Source organism: Stegastes partitus, unplaced genomic scaffold (assembly GCF_000690725.1).
Source record: "Stegastes partitus isolate 25-593 unplaced genomic scaffold, Stegastes_partitus-1.0.2 Scaffold955, whole genome shotgun sequence".
NCBI lineage: Eukaryota > Metazoa > Chordata > Actinopteri > Pomacentridae > Stegastes > Stegastes partitus.
The window spans coordinates 170792-190808 of NW_007578686.1; the positions used below are offsets into that span (position 1 = coordinate 170792).

Here is a 20017-nt window from a genome sequence, read left to right on the forward strand (position 1 = left end):
TTACGTTTGACCGCCATCTTGTCACTTTTAAATAACCATGTGTTAAAATCAGTTATAATGCATGAATGCAGATCCATTTACTGGATGAGCTCTGTAAGACAAAGTTAGGGCTTCTTAGCCTTATGTTTTTATTTGCTCACATAATCAATTTTGATCTTGCTCTTCCTTTAAATAGTTAAGTATCCAATCTTGAAATGTCTGCTGTTTGTGTTGCTAGGTAACATTTAACCAGATAGGCTGCATGGTTTCACGAGACGTTTTAGACTGCTCTGTAGTGTTACACCACTATGAAATTTGCTCTAAGGTTAGAAGGTTAGACAGTTTCACAGAAATAATCTTTAAATTTGCTTCAAAAGTAAAAAAGTGAGCCACTGAGGCTAACTTAGCGCTAACGCGGAGCTGTGTTTCCATGGTAATGCTCAGTGAAACCTAGTGATGCAACGTAGCACCAACTGACAAAAGGAGTTTGTTGGTTACTGATAATATTGTGGACAATGAAAAGGGAAAACTTGCTGGAGATTGGTGCAGTTGCTTTACAAGTCTTTATTTGTTTAGTTCTCTTTTTTGTAGTTGAAACTTAAATTTTTATATCAGTTATTTAATAAAGTGAAAATTCAATATATTCTTCTGTCATTACACATAATGTGAAATATTTTAAACCGTTTTTTGCTCTGATTTTGATGAATATGACTTCTAGCTCATGAAAATTTGAAATCCAGACTCTAAAAATATTAAAACATTTCTTAAAATCACTTTAAAAAAAAAAATAAATAAAAAAAAATACAATACAGTGCGGTGTGGCATGGAGACGGTCAGCCTGTAGCACTGCTGAGGTGTTACAGAAGTCCAGGTTGCTTTGGCCTTTAGCTCATCTGTCTTTTGCTTTTATTTTATTTTAGCACTACTGAGATACTGTAGTCAGTTTAACTTTGAGAAACCATCATAGTGTAACCAGACACTTGGCAAAGTTAGACATAAAAACAGAAGTCAAAAAACATCTAGAGTACTTTCAGTTGTCCACAAGATGTCCTCTTTGTGAAAGCATTACATTAAGATATCCTGTATATTCATGAGTGACATCAGAATTTCATCTGTGGAGAATTATTTACAAAAAAATATAGTTACACAGATAGATGGATATAATAGTTTTATGGAGGCTTTAGACTGGCCTCAACATTTCTAAAATACTNAGCAAAGTATGTTAAAACCAGAGTTCTCTCTATCTTTTGACCTGCAACATCACGATAGTACTTTGTGCTGCACAACTAACCTGGTACACAGAGTCTGAAGACCAGGTTTTGCTAAATAGCCATGCCCTCAGATTTCCGTGGAACAAGAATTTACCAACCTCAACGGTCTTTAGATTTAGTTTAGATTAAATAGGATGTATTTTTTGTCCATTGATGGGCATGTCCTAGTCACATAAAATTACTTTCTGTGTCACAGACACCGTTGTGAACCTTTTAAGTCAACCTGAGAGTGTTCACTGTATATTTCATTTAATCAAAGCAAAGCAGACAGAGATGGTGTACAGATGTGATATGATCAAAACTCAAATCACAATAACTACAAAAGGCATATAAAACACAAAAATTGCAAACAAGAACAAGATTGAGAATCTCCAGCCACCAATGCAGGGGTCAGTTTCACAAAGCAGGTTCAATAAACTGTTAATCTACTCAGAAACAGGAAACTCTGAGTTTCCTTCATTTCAGGGTTAACAGACTCACCTGCTTTGTGAAACGGACCCCGGATGATTGAAAAAACCAAGTTATTCCATTACATGGCGAAACAAAAATTAAAAACGTAGCAGCTGCATACATGTACAAAATTTAATTCCCATTCAATACCTGTCAGGATTTTTGACTTTAGCATTTAGTCTTTTAATACAAATACTGATTTCAAAATTGTATTAAATCCTGCATGTCTTGATGTTAAAAATAAGAGTTAAAAACAAGTTTCCAAATCTGATTAAATATGAATTAAAGTTGCCAAACCTAAGACTAAGGATAACATGTTCAGAAATTCACATACATTTTGATAAAATGTTTAACAACCATACTCTGATATTGAATAGATGTAATAAAACTGTAAAGATGCATTAAATCATAGGTAACAGGTTATTTTATATATGACATATCAACATATGATATTTGATTAGATGTTAAATGATTATAATCCATCAATACATTTGTAAAACTGAAAATGAAAGATTAAAAAAATACTCCAACCAAGAGCAAAAACAAATCAATCTCAGGCAACTGAAGAAAGCAAAAGATCAAAGTTCATTTCCAAACTTATTCACTGTGGTATCATTGGACTCATTGTCTGCTTGGTCAGAGGTTGTGGACTGGCTGGTTTCAGTGGTGTTCTGGTGAGATAGAGAGAGAGAGAGAATAAAGTCTTATTCTTGCAGTTACGCATTTTTATTTATTATTTTTGTTTTTGTATAGTCACTTTCCTAAAACATTCCTTCATTCTACTGTATTTATTTTTCCATATATACATATTTATACATATGCTATGTCCACCCATCAGCCACTAAACTTAAAGCACCTGTCTAATATTTTTGTTTGTCCCCCTCATGTTGTCAAAGCAGCCTTTAATGACATGACCCTATCAGTGTTTCACCTATTGCATCCTGTCATACCAAGATCAACTCACAAGGCCTTCCAATGGGAGATGCTCTGAGCCATGTGTTTTTTATATATATATATTTTTTGCAATGTTTTCTTTATGTGGCTCTGTCGCAATCAAATAATTTCGACGAGATTCAGAGACACATTCCAGATATTTGTTGTTCAAAGCAGAAAAAAATTCTAATACTTTTAAGAGATCATCTCCTTATTTCAGGATGTGTTTTACTTACTTTTATAAATGATAGATTTCAACATTTCATTTTCTGTAAACATGTGGAAAATTTACAAAAACTGTTTCTTCTTTGTCTTTGTAGGTGACTGTAGATTAATGGGGGAGGGGCTAGTTTTGTTCAGTTTAAAATAAATCCAGATAAATGTAAAGTCTGGAAGAAAGTTAAAGCATTTGAAGATTTTCTGAAATGACTGGATATATTGTAAGATATTTTTCTCAGTGTGCTTGTGTTAGGGCTGACTTACAGACCTGAGAAATTGCAAATCTTGATGTTTAAACATCCTACTTGTGATTCATTGAATGAGACAATCACATTCTAATTTTTCAGTTTAAAGTTTTGTTTTTACACTTTAAAGTACATAATCCTGATTTTTCTCCTAAAGACCCAAAAGACTGTCAACCTTGACTGCCAGACATCCAATCAGTGATTCTACAGTTCTGTATTGGAGGCTGGTACACAGACCTGATGGGTGTCTCTCAGATTAGAAACACTGCAGTCACAGATGAGCTGACTGTTTGCAGCTGCATGTTGATCTTTGCTAAACCTAACTCACTCACTTTCTGATGTGTTTCTTTTAAAGACACATTGTTAATCAAACCAACATTTCTGGCAGCTTTTCACAGTGACCCTCCAGTGTGTTGTAGATTTGTCCACAGCTCACACTACAGTGTCAGATTAATGACAACTCCTGCTCAAGTGACTTTAACATTCACACAGTAGTTGTTTGACTGTCAGTAAATAGTTACAAAGGAGATGGAGTGTGGGAAACAACCTAAATTGTACAAATTATAGTGTGTTGTAATGACATACTGTGAAAAAAGCGACGAATGTTTCTAACGAAGCGTGACCAGGCCTTCACAGTAGGAGGAACCTTCAGGAAGAGGCACAGGATTAGTGAGACGTAATGTGAAACACCACTGATGTCAGATTTACATTTGATGTAAAAATGTTTCACTGTACAACACAAATAAATATGATTTTGTATCACAGCTAGATTTTACTACTTCTAAATTCTGAGTTCTATTAATATGTGCATAAACACAGCTGATAAATTGTTATTTGGGATTTTTAGGCGAACAAGCAATGGCTGATCAGTTTGAAGAGGCTTTTATCATCTAATCCAACACAGAGCCTCCAGAGAGGTACAGTCCTCTCATCACAAAATGAAAGCAATAACTAATGCATGCTACATTTACAACATGTTCAGCTGTTTACAACATCCCCACAGCTTTTCATTGAAATAATAGCTGAACTCAATCAATACAAAGTTCAACACTCCAATATTATGGTTCAGAAAACTTGAAAGTTTGAAGAAAATTCCAGGTGAAAGAAAAGTGTACAAACAGTCCTGTGTTAATTAGCTCATTTTGTGAGAAATANTATGGAGGCTTTAGACTGGCCTCAACATTTCTAAAATACTAAATACAACTGTGCTCCAGTTAGTAGCTCAGTCAAACCAGATGGAGCCTCAATTACATCATTAGAAGATCACCTAGTTTTGTGTTTTTTGGTATTCATTATAGCCTGATTTTGTGTCTTTTTGTCTGAAGTTTGACCTAAGAAGTGGACAATGAAGCAAGAAAAGTGGTTTAGCAAAGTATGTTAAAACCAGAGTTTTCAGTATTTTTTAACCTGCGACATCACGATAGAAGAAGAAGCTTTTTTGTCATTGTACAAAAATTACATTGAAATTTTGTGTGTCACTATCTTTGCAGCAGCTAACATGGTCACAAGAAAAAAGTTTTAAAAATGATATAAATAATAAAATAGCAATATAATATAAAATAAATACTATATTAAAAATTATAGTACTTTATGCTGCACAACTAACCTGGTACACAGAGTCTGAAGACCAGGTTTTGCTAAATAGCCACGCCCTCAGATTTCCATGGAAAAAGAATTTACCAACCTCAACGGTCTTTACCAGTTTAGATTAAATAAGATGTCTTTTTTGTCCATTGATGGACATGGCCTAGTCACACAAATCTACTTTCACACCAGTTGCAGACACAGTTGTGAACCTATTACGTAAACCTGCTTGTATTGAGGTAAAAAAAAAAAAAACAACAACAAAAAAAACAATAGAGTGTTTGCTGTGTATTTTATTTAATCAAAGCAAAGCAGACAGAGATGGTGTAGAGACGTGATATGATCAAAACTTAAATCACAATAACTACAAAAGGCATATAAAAAACAAAAATTACGAACAAGAACAAGATTGAGAATCTCCAGCCACCAATGCAGGGGTCAGTTTCACAAAGCAGGTTCAACAAACTGTTGATCTACTCAGAAACAGGAAACTCTGACTTTTCCTCATTTCAGGGTTAACAGACTCAGAGTTTTCACAAAACCTGCTTTGTGAAACGGACCCCGGATGATTGAAAAAACCAAGTTATTCCATTACATGGCGAAACAAAAATTAAAAACGTAGCAGCTGCATACATGTACAAAATTTAATTCCCATTCAATACCTGTCAGGATTTTTGACTTTAGCATTTAGTCTTTTAATACAAATACTGATTTCAAAATTGTATTAAATCCTGCATGTCTTGATGTTAAAAATAAGAGTTAAAAACAAGTTTCCAAATCTGATTAAATATGAATTAAAGTTGCCAAACCTAAGACTAAGGATAACATGTTCAGAAATTCACATACATTTTGATAAAATGTTTAACAACCATACTCTGATATTGAATAGATGTAATAAAACTGTAAAGATGCATTAAATCATAGGTAACAGGTTATTTTATATATGACATATCAACATATGATATTTGATTAGATGTTAAATGATTATAATCCATCAATACATTTGTAAAACTGAAAATGAAAGATTAAAAAAATACTCCAACCAAGAGCAAAAACAAATCAATCTCAGGCAACTGAAGAAAGCAAAAGATCAAAGTTCATTTCCAAACTTATTCACTGTGGTATCATTGGACTCATTGTCTGCTTGGTCAGAGGTTGTGGACTGGCTGGTTTCAGTGGTGTTCTGGTGAGATAGAGAGAGAGAGAGAATAAAGTCTTATTCTTGCAGTTACGCATTTTTATTTATTATTTTTGTTTTTGTATAGTCACTTTCCTAAAACATTCCTTCATTCTACTGTATTTATTTTTCCATATATACATATTTATACATATGCTATGTCCACCCATCAGCCACTAAACTTAAAGCACCTGTCTAATATTTTTGTTTGTCCCCCTCATGTTGTCAAAGCAGCCTTTAATGACATGACCCTATCAGTGTTTCACCTATTGCATCCTGTCATACCAAGATCAACTCACAAGGCCTTCCAATGGGAGATGCTCTGAGCCATGTGTTTTTTATATATATATATTTTTTGCAATGTTTTCTTTATGTGGCTCTGTCGCAATCAAATAATTTCGACGAGATTCAGAGACACATTCCAGATATTTGTTGTTCAAAGCAGAAAAAAATTCTAATACTTTTAAGAGATCATCTCCTTATTTCAGGATGTGTTTTACTTACTTTTATAAATGATAGATTTCAACATTTCATTTTCTGTAAACATGTGGAAAATTTACAAAAACTGTTTCTTCTTTGTCTTTGTAGGTGACTGTAGATTAATGGGGGAGGGGCTAGTTTTGTTCAGTTTAAAATAAATCCAGATAAATGTAAAGTCTGGAAGAAAGTTAAAGCATTTGAAGATTTTCTGAAATGACTGGATATATTGTAAGATATTTTTCTCAGTGTGCTTGTGTTAGGGCTGGCTTACAGACCTGAGAAATTGCAAATCTTGATGTTTAAANTTTTTTTTTTTTTTTTTTTAAATCACTAGTGCTGCTTCTGTCCTTTTGGGTTATAATCACAAAACTGGACTATGTAGAAAAACAAACCATTCAGCAAAGAATACATTGACCAATAGTCAGGAGGTCATATGAAACCCAAAACATTCTATACTGTAAACAAATATTGCGGAAAAGTGGTACTTTTAGTATGTATGTATGTATGTATGTATGTATGTATGTATGTATGTGAGTGTGTGTGTGTGTGTGTGTGACCCTCCATCCTTATAGACTGTAAGCGCCCAGAACAGTAGCTACTGAACCAGGAGACACAGGTTTCAGAAAGACCAATATTTCTTAGCATTTCTAGCAAGATGGGGTGGTCAACAGAATCAGAAGCTTTAGATAGATCAACAAACACAGCAGCACAGTATTCCTTGTTGTCAAGGTTAACCACTTTCACTGTGGCAATGATGCAACTGTGGCCTGATCTCAAGCCAGACTGTTGAGGGTTGAAGGCTTTGTAGGTTTCTAGATGGCCTACAAGCTGTTTGTTGATAAGTTTTTTTTGTAAGAGACAGATTTTAACGTCTGTGTAACATGAATATAACTGCAGTTGTTTTGTGTTCATTGACAATCACAAGTTCACATGGCAGAGTTTTCTACGAGGACTGGACTCTTTCAATTGTCTTCCAGTCTCTACAGTTCTGTAATGGAGGCTGGTACACAGACCTGATGAGTGTCTCTCAGATTAGAAACACTGCAGTCACAGATGAACCAACTGCCTGTAGGTGCTTGTTGATGACTGACTTGGTGATCTTTGCTTTACCTGGCTCACTCACTTTATGATTTGCTTCTATTAAAAAGCAATCATTGTAGCCCAGTTAGTTTGCGGGCAGTATTATCATATGACAAAATGTGGAGGTTAACATCCAAACAGGTGTAATCAACTTTTTTGCACCCCATAAGTAGTTTATTCAATTCACTTGATGTAATTTCTAAAAATATCATTAGATTTTGTTTGTAGGTCATGCTTTACATGCAGTAACAAGCTTCACAGTTTTGATCATTTCTACTCAGCTAATGCATAATAATTATTCCTGCAGTTCTTTTGAAAACATAATTTTAACTTTGCATGTAAATAGTCGCAAAGAGCGCTGAGACTTGATTTAATACTAATATTTGAGAATAACTAGTTTACCTAATTTTGTACTTACATAAATCATCTTATAGCATTTTTACAAACTGAAATGTAGAAGTGTCTTTCCTACAAATCTTAGATTTAGATGTATTTTAATGTAAAGGCATTAGCAATTGTTATTGTTTAGGAATTTACTTTAACTGTGAAGCTTCAATTAAGAAGTTATAGCTTGGTTCACTATTGGTAATCTGACAAAGCTTAACAAACCACCTCTCAAAATAGCAAGGTTGCAAGCTATTGTGTTGTCTTTTATCATGTCAATGTTAGCAAGTCTAATTTAAAAAAAAAAAAAAAAAACAGCAACAAATAGACTATTATTTTCATGTCATTAGTTTTGGGTTTTTTGTTTGTTTGTTTTTCAAATTACATTTTTATACTCACTCATTTCCTCGACCAAAAAAATATTTTTCTATGTACTCAAAATGTGCTATCACACACTCATTACAGCACAGTTTTGTTTTTTTGTTTTTTGTCTTGAGCAGCAAACAAGAAATGAATATTAATCATATTAGGAGAGCAGTGAGTGGATCATGGAAGGGGGTGAGTCATTTAGTTTAATAGTTTAAGAAATAAAAGCAAATGTTTAACTATTATCAGATGTATTAATGACCCATTTCTTAGAATCTAAAATGCAATAAATATCAATGAATTAGAGATATTCTTCTTCTCTCGGCCCCACTACCTCTTCACAAAGGTGTCCCCCAAGGTTCCATACTGGGCCCAACACTATTCAACATTTACATTATCAACATAACCCATGCTGTAGACAACGCCCACATTCATCTGTAAGCCGACGATACCATTGTTTATACATCTAGCCCCTCTCTCAATGATGCATTGTCCAATCTGCAAACTGCATTCAGTAACATCCAACATGCCTTCCCAGACCTTCTGTTATCACTAAACACAAAAAAACAAAATGTATGATCTTCAATAAAAACCTTCCACAGATCCAGTCCCCAATTAACATCATCTCCTTGGATGGATCTATAATCGAATTCATCAATAACTACAAATATTTAGGTATCTGGCTCGACCCCTGCCTCTCTTTTGAAACCCACATCAACTCTCTGCTCGCTAAAGTCAAAAATAGAATTGGTTTTCTGTATCGTAATAAATCCTCATTTACACAAACACAAACACTTCCTGGTCAAAATGACAGTACTTCCGATGTTTGACTATGGTGACATACTTTATAGATCCACATCCAAATCCCTCCTCCATAAACTGGACACTATCTACCACACTGACATCCGTTTTGTCAATGGTGCCCCCTTCACAACTCACCACTGCACTCTGTACAGCCTAGTTAACTGGCCCTCTCTTCACTCCCGCAGGCAAACCCATTGGTATTTGTTCATTTATAAAACTATCATAGGTCAAACTCCGGCATACCTACGTTCACTACTCATCACCTGTCACATCAGCCGCTCACTTCGCAACAGCAACCTCATCCACCTCCTCATCCCCAAAGCCCACACTGTCTTTGGCCGCTATTCGTTTCAGTTTTCTACAGCTCTCGACTGGAACCAGTTACAAAAAACACTCAAACTCAGTGTCTTTATACCTTTATCTTCTTTTAAAAATATGGTGAAGGAACTATTTATTGAGTCCTCTACCTGCTTTTAGTGTATTTTATCTTCAAAGCCTTTTATTGTTATGTTTTGTTTGTGTATTGTTTTTTATGGATGTATTGTATTTTCTGCTCTGTGCTGCGTCTTGGCCAGGTCGTTAGTGTAAATAAGAATCTGTTCTAAATTAACCCACCTGGTTAAATAAAGGAAAAACAAATAAAACAAAATTACACACAAGGTTTGATTAAATCAGAGTTTATTTCCTGTAATACAATATGTCCAACTAGGTATTGGTCCCTTTTTATGCGAATGTGAAACTGTTATATGTATTTATATATGTGAAGTAAACTTACCTGGTCTGTCTCTTCTGAGCTGTGATTTGTCCTGCAAAGTCCTGTGTCTCCAGCAGGGAATGAGTGTTGGTGATATTTAGTTGGAAACTTGGTCGAGTTTTTCAAAATGTCAAACTCATTTTGCAGGTTTTTTTTGTTTTGATCCTTGAACTGTATGGTTAGGTTCAAACTCCTTGATTTACGGGCAAGATCACTGTCCCAGGCTTCATCTCTAAATAGAGATGAGATGTCATCACAAGAGATGGAAGTCCTTTGATTCATGTCTTTCATCTGAGTGTATCAGGAAAAACAAAAGAGACAATATCATTAATAAAAGCAAAGGGATTAAGAGACCCCAAAGTTCTGATTTAGCCACTTATTTGCTGATGATCCAGCAAAAAACTATCATATAGCGTTCGGATAAGGACCCAAGTGTGAACACCACAAGTCGGCAGGTGAAAGTAATAAAATATAAGTTTAACCAAAACCTAACAGGGTAAACAAAGGCAGGGGAGAAAACATGACACAGCTGGATAATCTAGGGAAAATACCAGAAAGTCTGACATAGCCAGACTTTGTTTGAGTAAGTCGCCTCAAAAAGCACTGTGATGGATCAGTGACCTGTCCAGGGTGTGCATTGTCTTTGTCCTAAATCAGCTGGGATTGACTGATACCCTACAGAGGATTAAGTTGTGTATAGAAAATGGATGCATAGCTAGATGACTTGACAAAAACTAAAACCCCAGGCAGTGCTAATGGGTATCATGAGAGTCAACTTTTGTTAGGCTTGTTCAAGGTGAACTGCACCTCGCCTGGAAAGTGGCTGAGAGTACACAGCAGCAGGAGGCTCAGAGTTGAAAGTCGACAGTAAAGACAGGTAGTTTTCAGCAAATTTCAGTCTGTACAGGAACTGATAGAAACAAACTGATTTATTAAAATATTCTCAGATGAATACATGTGTTTCACACAGTCTGCAATAGTTTTTAGTATGACAGGGCAGCCTTCAAAAATGCTGTACAGGTAATCTGTGATATCTGTTTATCGTGTTTATCATGAATTCTTTTGCAAATCAGCATCAGATCATTTTGGCATTGTACATAAATCAGGAGACCAAACTTGTGCCTCTCAAACTACGTAAACACAGACAAAACAGCGCTAAAAAGGCAAATAATCGTAGTAAATACAGAACAACAGCTTTTACCACGGATCCATCAGATATTCAGACTGTCAGGGCTGAAATTTCTGTATAGATGTTAATTTAACAATCTTCATTGTCCTTAGCAGAATTGTTGTTTGTTGTTAAATACCTAAAGAACTAAATCAGCCCAGTGTTAAGATACTAGGACTACATATTGTCTGTAGTTTATGATGTTTGATTTAATGTATTCAGATTCTCTGGCTAATAAACATTAACCACACATGTAGAATAAAACACCACTTAATCCTCACTAGGGTCGCGGGGGGGCTGGAGTCTATCCCAGCTGACTTAGGGCGAAGGAACCCTGGACAGGTCACCAGTCTATCACAGGGCTACACTTGGAGACAGACAACCAAGCACACTCACATTCACACCTACGGACAATTTAGAATCACCAATTAACCTCAGCATGTTTTTTGGACTGTGGGAGGAAGAACCAGAGAACCTGGAGAGAACCCACGCTGCACGGGGAGAACATGCAAACTAAAACAGAAAGACAGAAAGATCCCTAGCGTCCTAACCAGGATGTGACCCGGCAACCTTCTAGCTGAGAGGTGACGGTGCTAACCGCCATGCAGCCCCACCTTAAAAAATCAATATATACAGTCATGGAAAAAATTATTAGACCCCCCTTGTTTTCATTCTAACAGGCTAATAATATACATTCTAATGGGCGCTGCAGGAGACTTTGATTTGCCATTAAAGTTGATGAGCTGTCGCAGCCTCAGCTCATACTTTGTATGGCTGTATATGGACATGTGCAGACATGCTGTGTCATTTGGTCATCTACACAAAAAACCAAAGGACCTACAGCTTTAAAAAATGACATTGAGGGCTTTCAAACAAGATTTACCACAAAAATATGCTGTTTTTACACACATTTGGTCAAAATTGTGGCTGTATGGGAGAGTGAAAGCGAGTGAAACTGAGTAAGACTCTCAGGTCTCTCAGCCAGGGGCATGAAGAAGGATGACATCATCACCTGCAGCTTCGATCCTGATTGGCAGCTCAGTGCAGCTGGTCATGTGACTCACTGACAGGCTGAGGCTGACAAGAGAGAGAAAAATGACTCCTTCAACTGAAAGCCGGTTTAAATTGTGTCAAAATGGAGGTCAGACGGGCATGAGGGTCCAACGCAGACCGAGGACCCGACAACACTTCTTGCAGCTTTAATTTTTCTGACGAACGCAAAACCCTTAATTTGACGCCCCTTAACACGCTCAAAAACTCACCAAAATTGGCCGATTCGGACATGCGTATGTCCGAATCGGCGAAAAATTTGATAAAATGAAAAAAACCACAAACAAGCTCTCTAGCGCCACCTAGTTACAGAAAAACACACTAAAATGGTCCTAGCACCCAGTAGGAATGTCGTACAGAGATCAAACCAACACCAAAACGTTCGTCTCGATGAGACCCACAAATCTCACGCTGACACCTCTGACCTATCTCAAACAGGAAGTCTGCAATTTGCCTTTCAAAGTAAGAAAATCTGTGAAAACATCTTTTGGGAAAAAAATTATCTTGTCTGACACTGTAAATCGTACCAACTTGAAAATCGCACAAGAGACAGACAAGGCCTTGATGTACAAAAGTTCTGAAGGGATTTGGCGTTTCTCAGCTGGTTTTCGAATGGCGAGCCGTGAAAGTTGATGAGCTCTAGCAGCCTCGGCTCATACTTTGTGTGGCTGCCTATAGGACATGTGCAGACATGCTGTGACATAGGCTTACAGACCGGAGGCGTTTCAAACCATCAATCCCGACGGTTATTATGGGAAACGTAAATGCCTTGCAGAACAAGATGGACGAGCTGTCGGTGCTGATCAACCAGCGTGTCTACCGGGAATGCAGTTTGTTCATCCTCTCGGAATCGTGGCTAACCCAGCTAACACCGGACGCTAACGTGGACCTGCCGGGCTTCGCTACAGTGAGATACGAAAGCATGTGGAAAAAGCAGAGGTGGGGGTGTCATCATGTACGTGAACAACCGCTGGTGTAACCCAAGAAACGTTTCTGTCAAGGTGGTTCTGTGTTGTCGGGATTTAGAACTGTTAGCTGTTAGCCTGCGGCCATATTACTTGCCACGAGAGTTCAGTCACGGGATCGCGATGTGTGTTTACATCCCTGTGTTGTCTTGCTTATTCTTAGAATAAGCAGGCGAGGCGTGATTGCTGATCTACAGTCTTTTATTGAACTGCTGCTAACTAACAGTACCATGCTACCTGTCGGGCTCCGTACAACTCTCCTCGAACGGGGTTTCCCCAGCAACCCCCGTTACTGTGGCATTCTGGGTAATGAAGTTCTAAACACAGAACACTCATAACATCACATCTTTCCCCCTATAAAGAAATAATATTTACTCCTTTAAAACTAAGCCATATTAAAATGTTTGTTTTGTTTGGTGTTTTTTACTTCAACTTTGCCTTTTCTTTCAAGCACTGTAAATTTGTAAACAATTATCGTTTAAATTCTTGTCTGGAAAACAATAATGTGCAATCTTTGTGAACATCATAAAACTTAAAATCGTGTCAACATTTTTCCTGTACATAAACACATTTATAAAATCAAAAAGTTTTTAACAACTCTCAATCCGCCTCTTAGGTGGCTGAACATGTCTCTTGGATCTAGACAGTTTTTCAACAGCTGGAGATTTAGACAGTTTGGAAAGTCTAGCAGCAACTGGTGACACAGACGCTGCTGTCAGACCATAGTCAGTGTTATCAGGTTTGCTGCTAGGTAGCTCTTTGAAATCAGCTGATTCTTGCTGAACCATCTCCTGAGCTGCAGTGTCCTTCTCAGCCAGCTGTAGCTGAAGATCTGTGCGATTTCTCCTCAGAGATAATCCATTCTCCATTTGGATCCTATAGGAGCATGGAGCAACTTCTTCCTCCACCTGCCCCTGCTGTCCCTGATGTCTCCAGGCTTAAGCGTAGGCAGGTGTTTTACCATTCGGTCATACAGCTGTTTTTGTTTCACCTTTTGTTCCTTCTTTGCTTTTCTGACTTTGTGTGCCCCTTTAGGTGTCAGCAAGTCCTCATTTACTGGTAGGTTGGATCGAATGCGCCTACCCATCAGCATTTGGGCTGGTGACAGTCCGTTCTGTAGAGGTGCACTCCGGTAGATCAGTGAGCTTTTCTGAAAGTCATCTCTGTCCTTTGCTTTTTTCATCATGTTTTTCACTGTTTTCACAGAGCTTTCTGCCAAGCCATTGGACTTTGGATAGGTTGGACTCGATGTAAGGTGTTTAAACCCCCACTCTTTGGCAAAGGCAGCAAACTCACAGCTGGAAAACTGTGGTCCGTTGTCTGAAAACAGTTCACATGGAGCGCCATGTCTTGCCAAGTCAGTCTTGAGGTAGCTTATGACTGCTTTGCTAGATGTTGACTGAAGTGCTCCAACTTCAGGATAGTTTGAAAAGTAGTCGGTGACCACTATGTAACTCTTTCCCTCATAGTCAAATAGATCAGTTCCTACCTTGTAGTAAGGTCTGTGGGGCACTGGATGAGTCATCAGTGGCTCAGCTTGTTGTTTGGGCCTGTGGGTGCGACATAGTTCACATGACGCTGCTGTCTGGCTGATGTCTTGATTAATTCTTGGCCAGTACATTACTTCTCTCGCCCTACGTTTACACTTGAGTTCTCCGAGGTGGCCTCCATGTATTTTTTGAAGCCTTTCTTTACGTAGTCAGGATGGAATAACAAATTTGCTCCCCTTCAACACTATGCCATCCACCACGGTGAGCTCTGCTCTGCAATTCCAGTAGTCTTGTATTTTCACTGGGCAGTCCGTTTTGTTTTCAGGCCATCCTACCTGTATTGTGTGCTTGAGTTCTTTCATTGTTTCATCTGTGTTTGTCTCTCTCCGTATTTGTTCTGTTCTGTCAGCAGTTACTGGCAGAGATGTCACAATCATGTCGACATACGCCTGTATTTCTGCGCTTTTCTCGCTGTCCTCATATTCCTCCTTATCCACTGCTCTAGACAAGGTATCGGCTGTGTACATGTATTTTCCTTGTGTGTATATCATGTGCACATTGTACTTTTGCAGCCGGATTAACATGCACTGTATTCGTACAGGACAGTCATTCAGAGGTTTGGACATGATGGAGACCAAAGGTTTATGGTCGGTTTCTACTTCAAAAGTTCGGCCATAGATGTATTGATGGAAACGCTCACATGCATACATGCTGGCTAGCAGTTCCTTTTCAATTTGAGCGTACCTGGATTGGGCGCTTGTCAAGGCTCTGGATGCATAGGCTACAAGAAGCCACTGCTTGTCATGTAGCTGCAATAGCACAGCTCCCAGGCCATACTGGGGTGCATGTGCTGATATCCTGGCACTCTTCTCTGGGTCGTAGAACTTTAACACAGGCTCTTGTGTAAGAATCTCTTTCAGTTTCAGAAAACGTTGTTTTTGCTCATGGGACCAGATCCATTAATTCTTTTGTTCGAGAAGACTCCTGAGAGGTGCTGATTGGGCTGACAGCTGTGGGACAAACTTAGCGAGATAAGTGACCATACCTAGGAATCATCTGACCTCGTCTTTGTTCTTTGGTCTTTCCATGTTGTTGATCGCTGACCTTTTTCTCAGGTCTGGCTTCACCCCTTCTTCACTGACAACATCTCCCACAAAGGTAAGTGTTTTCACTCCAAACTCACATTTGTCTTTATTAAGTTTCAGATTCACCTCTCGTGTCTTGTCTATAGCACTTGTCTCAGTCTTTCGTCATGTTCTTCTCGAGTAGTCCCCCAGACTATAATGTCATCCATCATTGTCTCTACTCCTGATATGTGCTCAAAAATCATGTGAATGGTCTTATGGTAGACTTCAGGCGCTGACAAAATACCATATATCAGACGAAGAAACCTCTACCTGCCCTCAGGTGTGTTGAACGTGCACAGCCTCGAACTCTCCTTGTCGAGCCAGCTGCCAGAAACCTGATGAAGCATCTAGTTTGCTAAACCATTTAGCTCCAGCAAACTGTACCATGATTTCTTCTCTGGTTGGTAACTTGAAATGTTCTCTTTGGTTGCTTTGTTTAAGTCCCTTGGGTCCAAGCATGTTCTCAGAGCACCAGTTTTCTTTTGCAGAATAACTAGCGAGCTGACCCATTCAGTTGGCTCATCTATTTTCTTGATGACCTCTAATTTTTCCAGTTCATCTTTCAGTTTGTCCGGCAGTGCAAATGGGATTTTCCTGCAAGGATGCACAACAGGAGGGACAGTTTTATACACATGTATTTTGTGTTTTCCAGGCAGACATCCAAGTCCTTCAAAACAGTCTTTATACTCCTCCGTGAGTGAGTCTTGATCTTTTGCAGTACCTGGTGATGTCACTATGAACACTCTTTTGACCAAATCGAGCTTTGTACATGCACTGAGTCCTAGGATTGGTTGTACACTCATATCCACGATCAGTAGCTGTGCTCTTATCTGCCGACCTTTGTGTTTGAAGGTTGCGATGCATCCTCCTTTAAGAGGAACACAATCTCCAGTGTATCAAGTCACTTTTGTTTTTACAGGATGGATTTTGCTCTTTACAGTCAGTATTTTATAGTCTTCAAAAGATAGCAGGTTTACGTGGGCACCTGTATCTAACTTGAACGGTATCACAGTCTCGTTCACTTGGATTGGCACAATCCATTCCTCTTTTTCAGTTTTACAAGCCTGCACCCCATCCACAATGAACTCATCATCATCCTCTTTGTCCTCGTCTACTGTGTAAACTTTCTGTTTTGACGCAGCTTTGCAACATTTAGCATAGTAGCTGCTCTTTCCACAGCTGTTACAGTATTTTCCAAATGCAGGACATGATTTTGGCTTATGGCTGCCTCCACATTTACCACATTTAAACTCTGCAGATTTCTCTTTTTGTTTGGTAAATGTTCTGTTTTTCTTTCCTTCTTTATGTGTTGCGGGCACTGTAGTTTCACCTCTCCGAAGCTGTTTTGCTTGTGCTCGGGTGGTTTCTGCTGCTCTGCACATACTGACACACTTGTCCAGTGTAAGTCCAGTCTCTCTGAGCAGTCTATCTCTGAGTGCATTGTCCATCGCACCACAAACAATCTTGTCTCTTACAAGCAAGTCTCTCAGCATGCCAAACTCACATGTTTTACTAAATGTGTGTAACTCCGCTAGGTACTGATCAAAAGGTACTCCTTGCTTTTGGTCATGGGTGAAGAACTTACCTCTCAAAGGTCACATTCTGACTAGGCACAAAGTACTCCTCAACTTTGTCATCAGCTCTGCCAAAATCAGATTAGCTTCATCTAACTGAAAGCTATTATATATGTCCAGAGCATCTTCTCCTATAACATGTAAAAGGATGTGAGCTTTCAGCTTTTCATCATCACCCCCCTGCTCCACTTGCTGTTAGATATATATTGAATCTTTGCTTAAAATGTTTCCAGTCCTCAGCAAGATTACCAGTCAGTTGCATTGAAGTGGGCGGACTTAGCTTATCCATAGCTGTACGTCGTGGTACGGGGGCTTCCACAGCCCTCTGCTGTCGCTGGTTGTCCCCCAATCCGTGCACAAAATCCTCTTCTAAGTGTTCAATTCGTCCCCCGTCTCACTTCCACTGACGCTCGTAGCCATCACATGCCATAACGAAGTCTGTTAGCATGTTGCTCTTTTAGCACGTTTCACTCACGCGACCACAGACTTCTCATTTTTTCCTGTGGCTCCCCTGTGACAAATCTTTCTTCCGAATCTGCTCATGGCCACTTCTGACACCATGTGTTGTCTTGCTTATTCTTAGAATAAGCAGGCGAGGCGTGATTGCTGATCTTCAGTCTTTTATTGAACTGCTGCTAACTAACAGTACCATGCTACCTGTCGGGCTCCGTACAACTCTCCTCTAACGGGGTTTCCCCAGCANTGGTGGATTCTCTCTAAAACCTCAACAAAGTCAGTGATGGATGAAGAAGATTTATAACAACACAATAAACGTATTTAACAGTTTATTGAACAATTTCTGTCCCTTTCTCTGCAGTAACACAAACGTCTCATCTAAATACGTGGGCATCATCTCCAGAAGTGTTCTGCTGCATCAAGGATCTCCTGATGTCTACCAGCTGAGACCAAAGAAAAAGATCCTTGGAACTCTGACAAGAAAAACTGTTGGAGAAAGAAATGTGAACAAGATAAATAAAACCATCTTAGTTGTGGGAGAAACAGGAGCAGGAAAATCTTCTCTGATCAATGCTCTGGTCAACTACGCCGTGGGAGTGAAGTGGGAGGATGAGGTCTGGTTTCAGATCGTAGATGAGAAGGAGGAGAGAAGAAGTCAGACAGAAAGTCAGACATCAGATGTGATCGTATACCAGGTTTTTGGTTTTGAAGATGAAACTCTGCCCTACTCTCTGACCATCATCGATACTCCTGGATTTGGAGACACCAGAGGAGCTGAAAAAGATGACGTCATCAGTAAAAGGTTGTTGGACTTGTTTAGATCAGAAGATGGAGTTCATGAAGTCAATGCAGTGGGTCTGGTGCTGAAGGCGAGTGTTAATCGACTGAGTGACCGACTGATGTACGTCTTCAGTTCAGTGATGTCTCTGTTTGGAAAAAACCTGGAGGAAAACATCGTAGCTCTGATCACACACTCAGATGGAATGCCACCTGTAAACGCTCTTGAGGCTCTTGATGCTGCAAAAATCAAATGCGCCAGAAATGAGAAGGATCAGCCTGTTTACTTCCTGTTTAATAACCAACAGAAAAAACAGAGAGGCACAGAAGAGAAAACTAAAGTTGCTTTAAAGCATTCATGGGACATAACAAAGGAAGGAATGAGTGAGTTCACAGCCTTCCTGAACAGAACCGGACCTCAGAAGCTGGTGACAACAGTTGAAGTGTTGAATAAACGAGTCAGACTGGAAGCCTGCATCCAAAACCTGCAGGAGAGAATCATGTTTATTGAAGCAAAGCAGACAGAAATCAATCAGACTGAAGAAGCTCTGAAGGAACATGAAGAAGAGATGAAGAAGAACCAGAAGTTCACTGTGGAAGTTGATGAACCCTACAAAGATAAAGAACCTATTGATGGTGGGATGTGGGGGTTGGTGTTTTATGAAGGAGCTGTCTGCTGTACAGTCTGTGAAGAGAACTGTCACTATCCTGGATGTACAATGGTCTGGAAACCTGAAGACTGTGAGGTCATGAAAGGTGGACGCTGCACCTCATGTACCAACAAGTGTCCTGCATCAGATCATGTGAAAGAAAAGTGGAGATATGTGACCAAGACAAGGAGAGTGAAGAAGACTCTGATAGACATGAAACTGAAGTATGAAGAGAATCAGACAGAAAACCAGAAGAAGTCGAGTCTTTTGGAAAATCTGAAGAAAGAAATGGACCAGCTGACAGCAGATAAAACACGGTGGCTGGAGAAGGCCTACCAACATGTTGTCAGACTGAAGGAGATCGCTCTGGAAGCTGATTCAGTGTCCACTCATGTCCACCTGGACTTCCTGATTGAGAAGATGAAGGAGAAAGGAGACACAGAGAAGGTCCAGAAGCTGGAGGAGATGAAGAGAATGATGGATGAAGGAACCAGAGCAGCAGTGAAGTACGTTGTTGTTTCACAGAAATTAGTATAAAAGTCGGGAGACCATTAATGAACAAGTTGAAGAAGTAACATCATCAGTGAGAGCTGAGGAGGAAAGTTCTCACCTGATGTGACTCCAGGGGCCTCATTTATCATCAGTGTGTAGAAAAGGTTCTAAATTCTGTCGTACGAATGACATTTAGAGTGTGTATAAGTACAAACAAATCCCTATTTATCAAACATGCGTACGGGGGTCGTATGTACATCAGTGCTGATAAATCCTACTTGTTCTTAACCTCCGTGCTCGAGCACGTTGCCTTCAGGAACGCCTCCACATCACCACATAGGGCAACAACACGCCTCTTTATAAGCAAGTGAAGGTTTATTTTCCTCACCTGTCGTCATCATCGTGGCAAAAAGGGCAAAAAAAGAGGAACTTTTATGAAACTGAGATCGAGGTACTCGTCAGCGAGGTTGAAGCAAACCAGAAAATATTGTTTGGTGCGTGAAATGTTGTGATGCGCAGCGAAAGAAAGAATATTGCAGACC

At 39.0% G+C, this 20017-nt stretch overlaps 1 protein-coding gene across 1 annotated transcript; it reads left to right on the forward strand.

The window, feature by feature from the left end:
• Window positions 1-9647: 9647 nt before the first annotated feature.
• Window positions 9648-19578, forward strand: LOC103366588 (uncharacterized). The gene is made up of 2 exons (XM_008294357.1): window positions 9648-9654; window positions 18680-19578. The coding sequence occupies exon 2, from the start codon at window positions 18714-18716 to the stop codon at window positions 19518-19520; it is 807 nt and encodes a 268-aa protein (XP_008292579.1). The 5' UTR covers window positions 9648-9654; window positions 18680-18713; the 3' UTR covers window positions 19521-19578.
• Window positions 19579-20017: the final 439 nt, after the last annotated feature.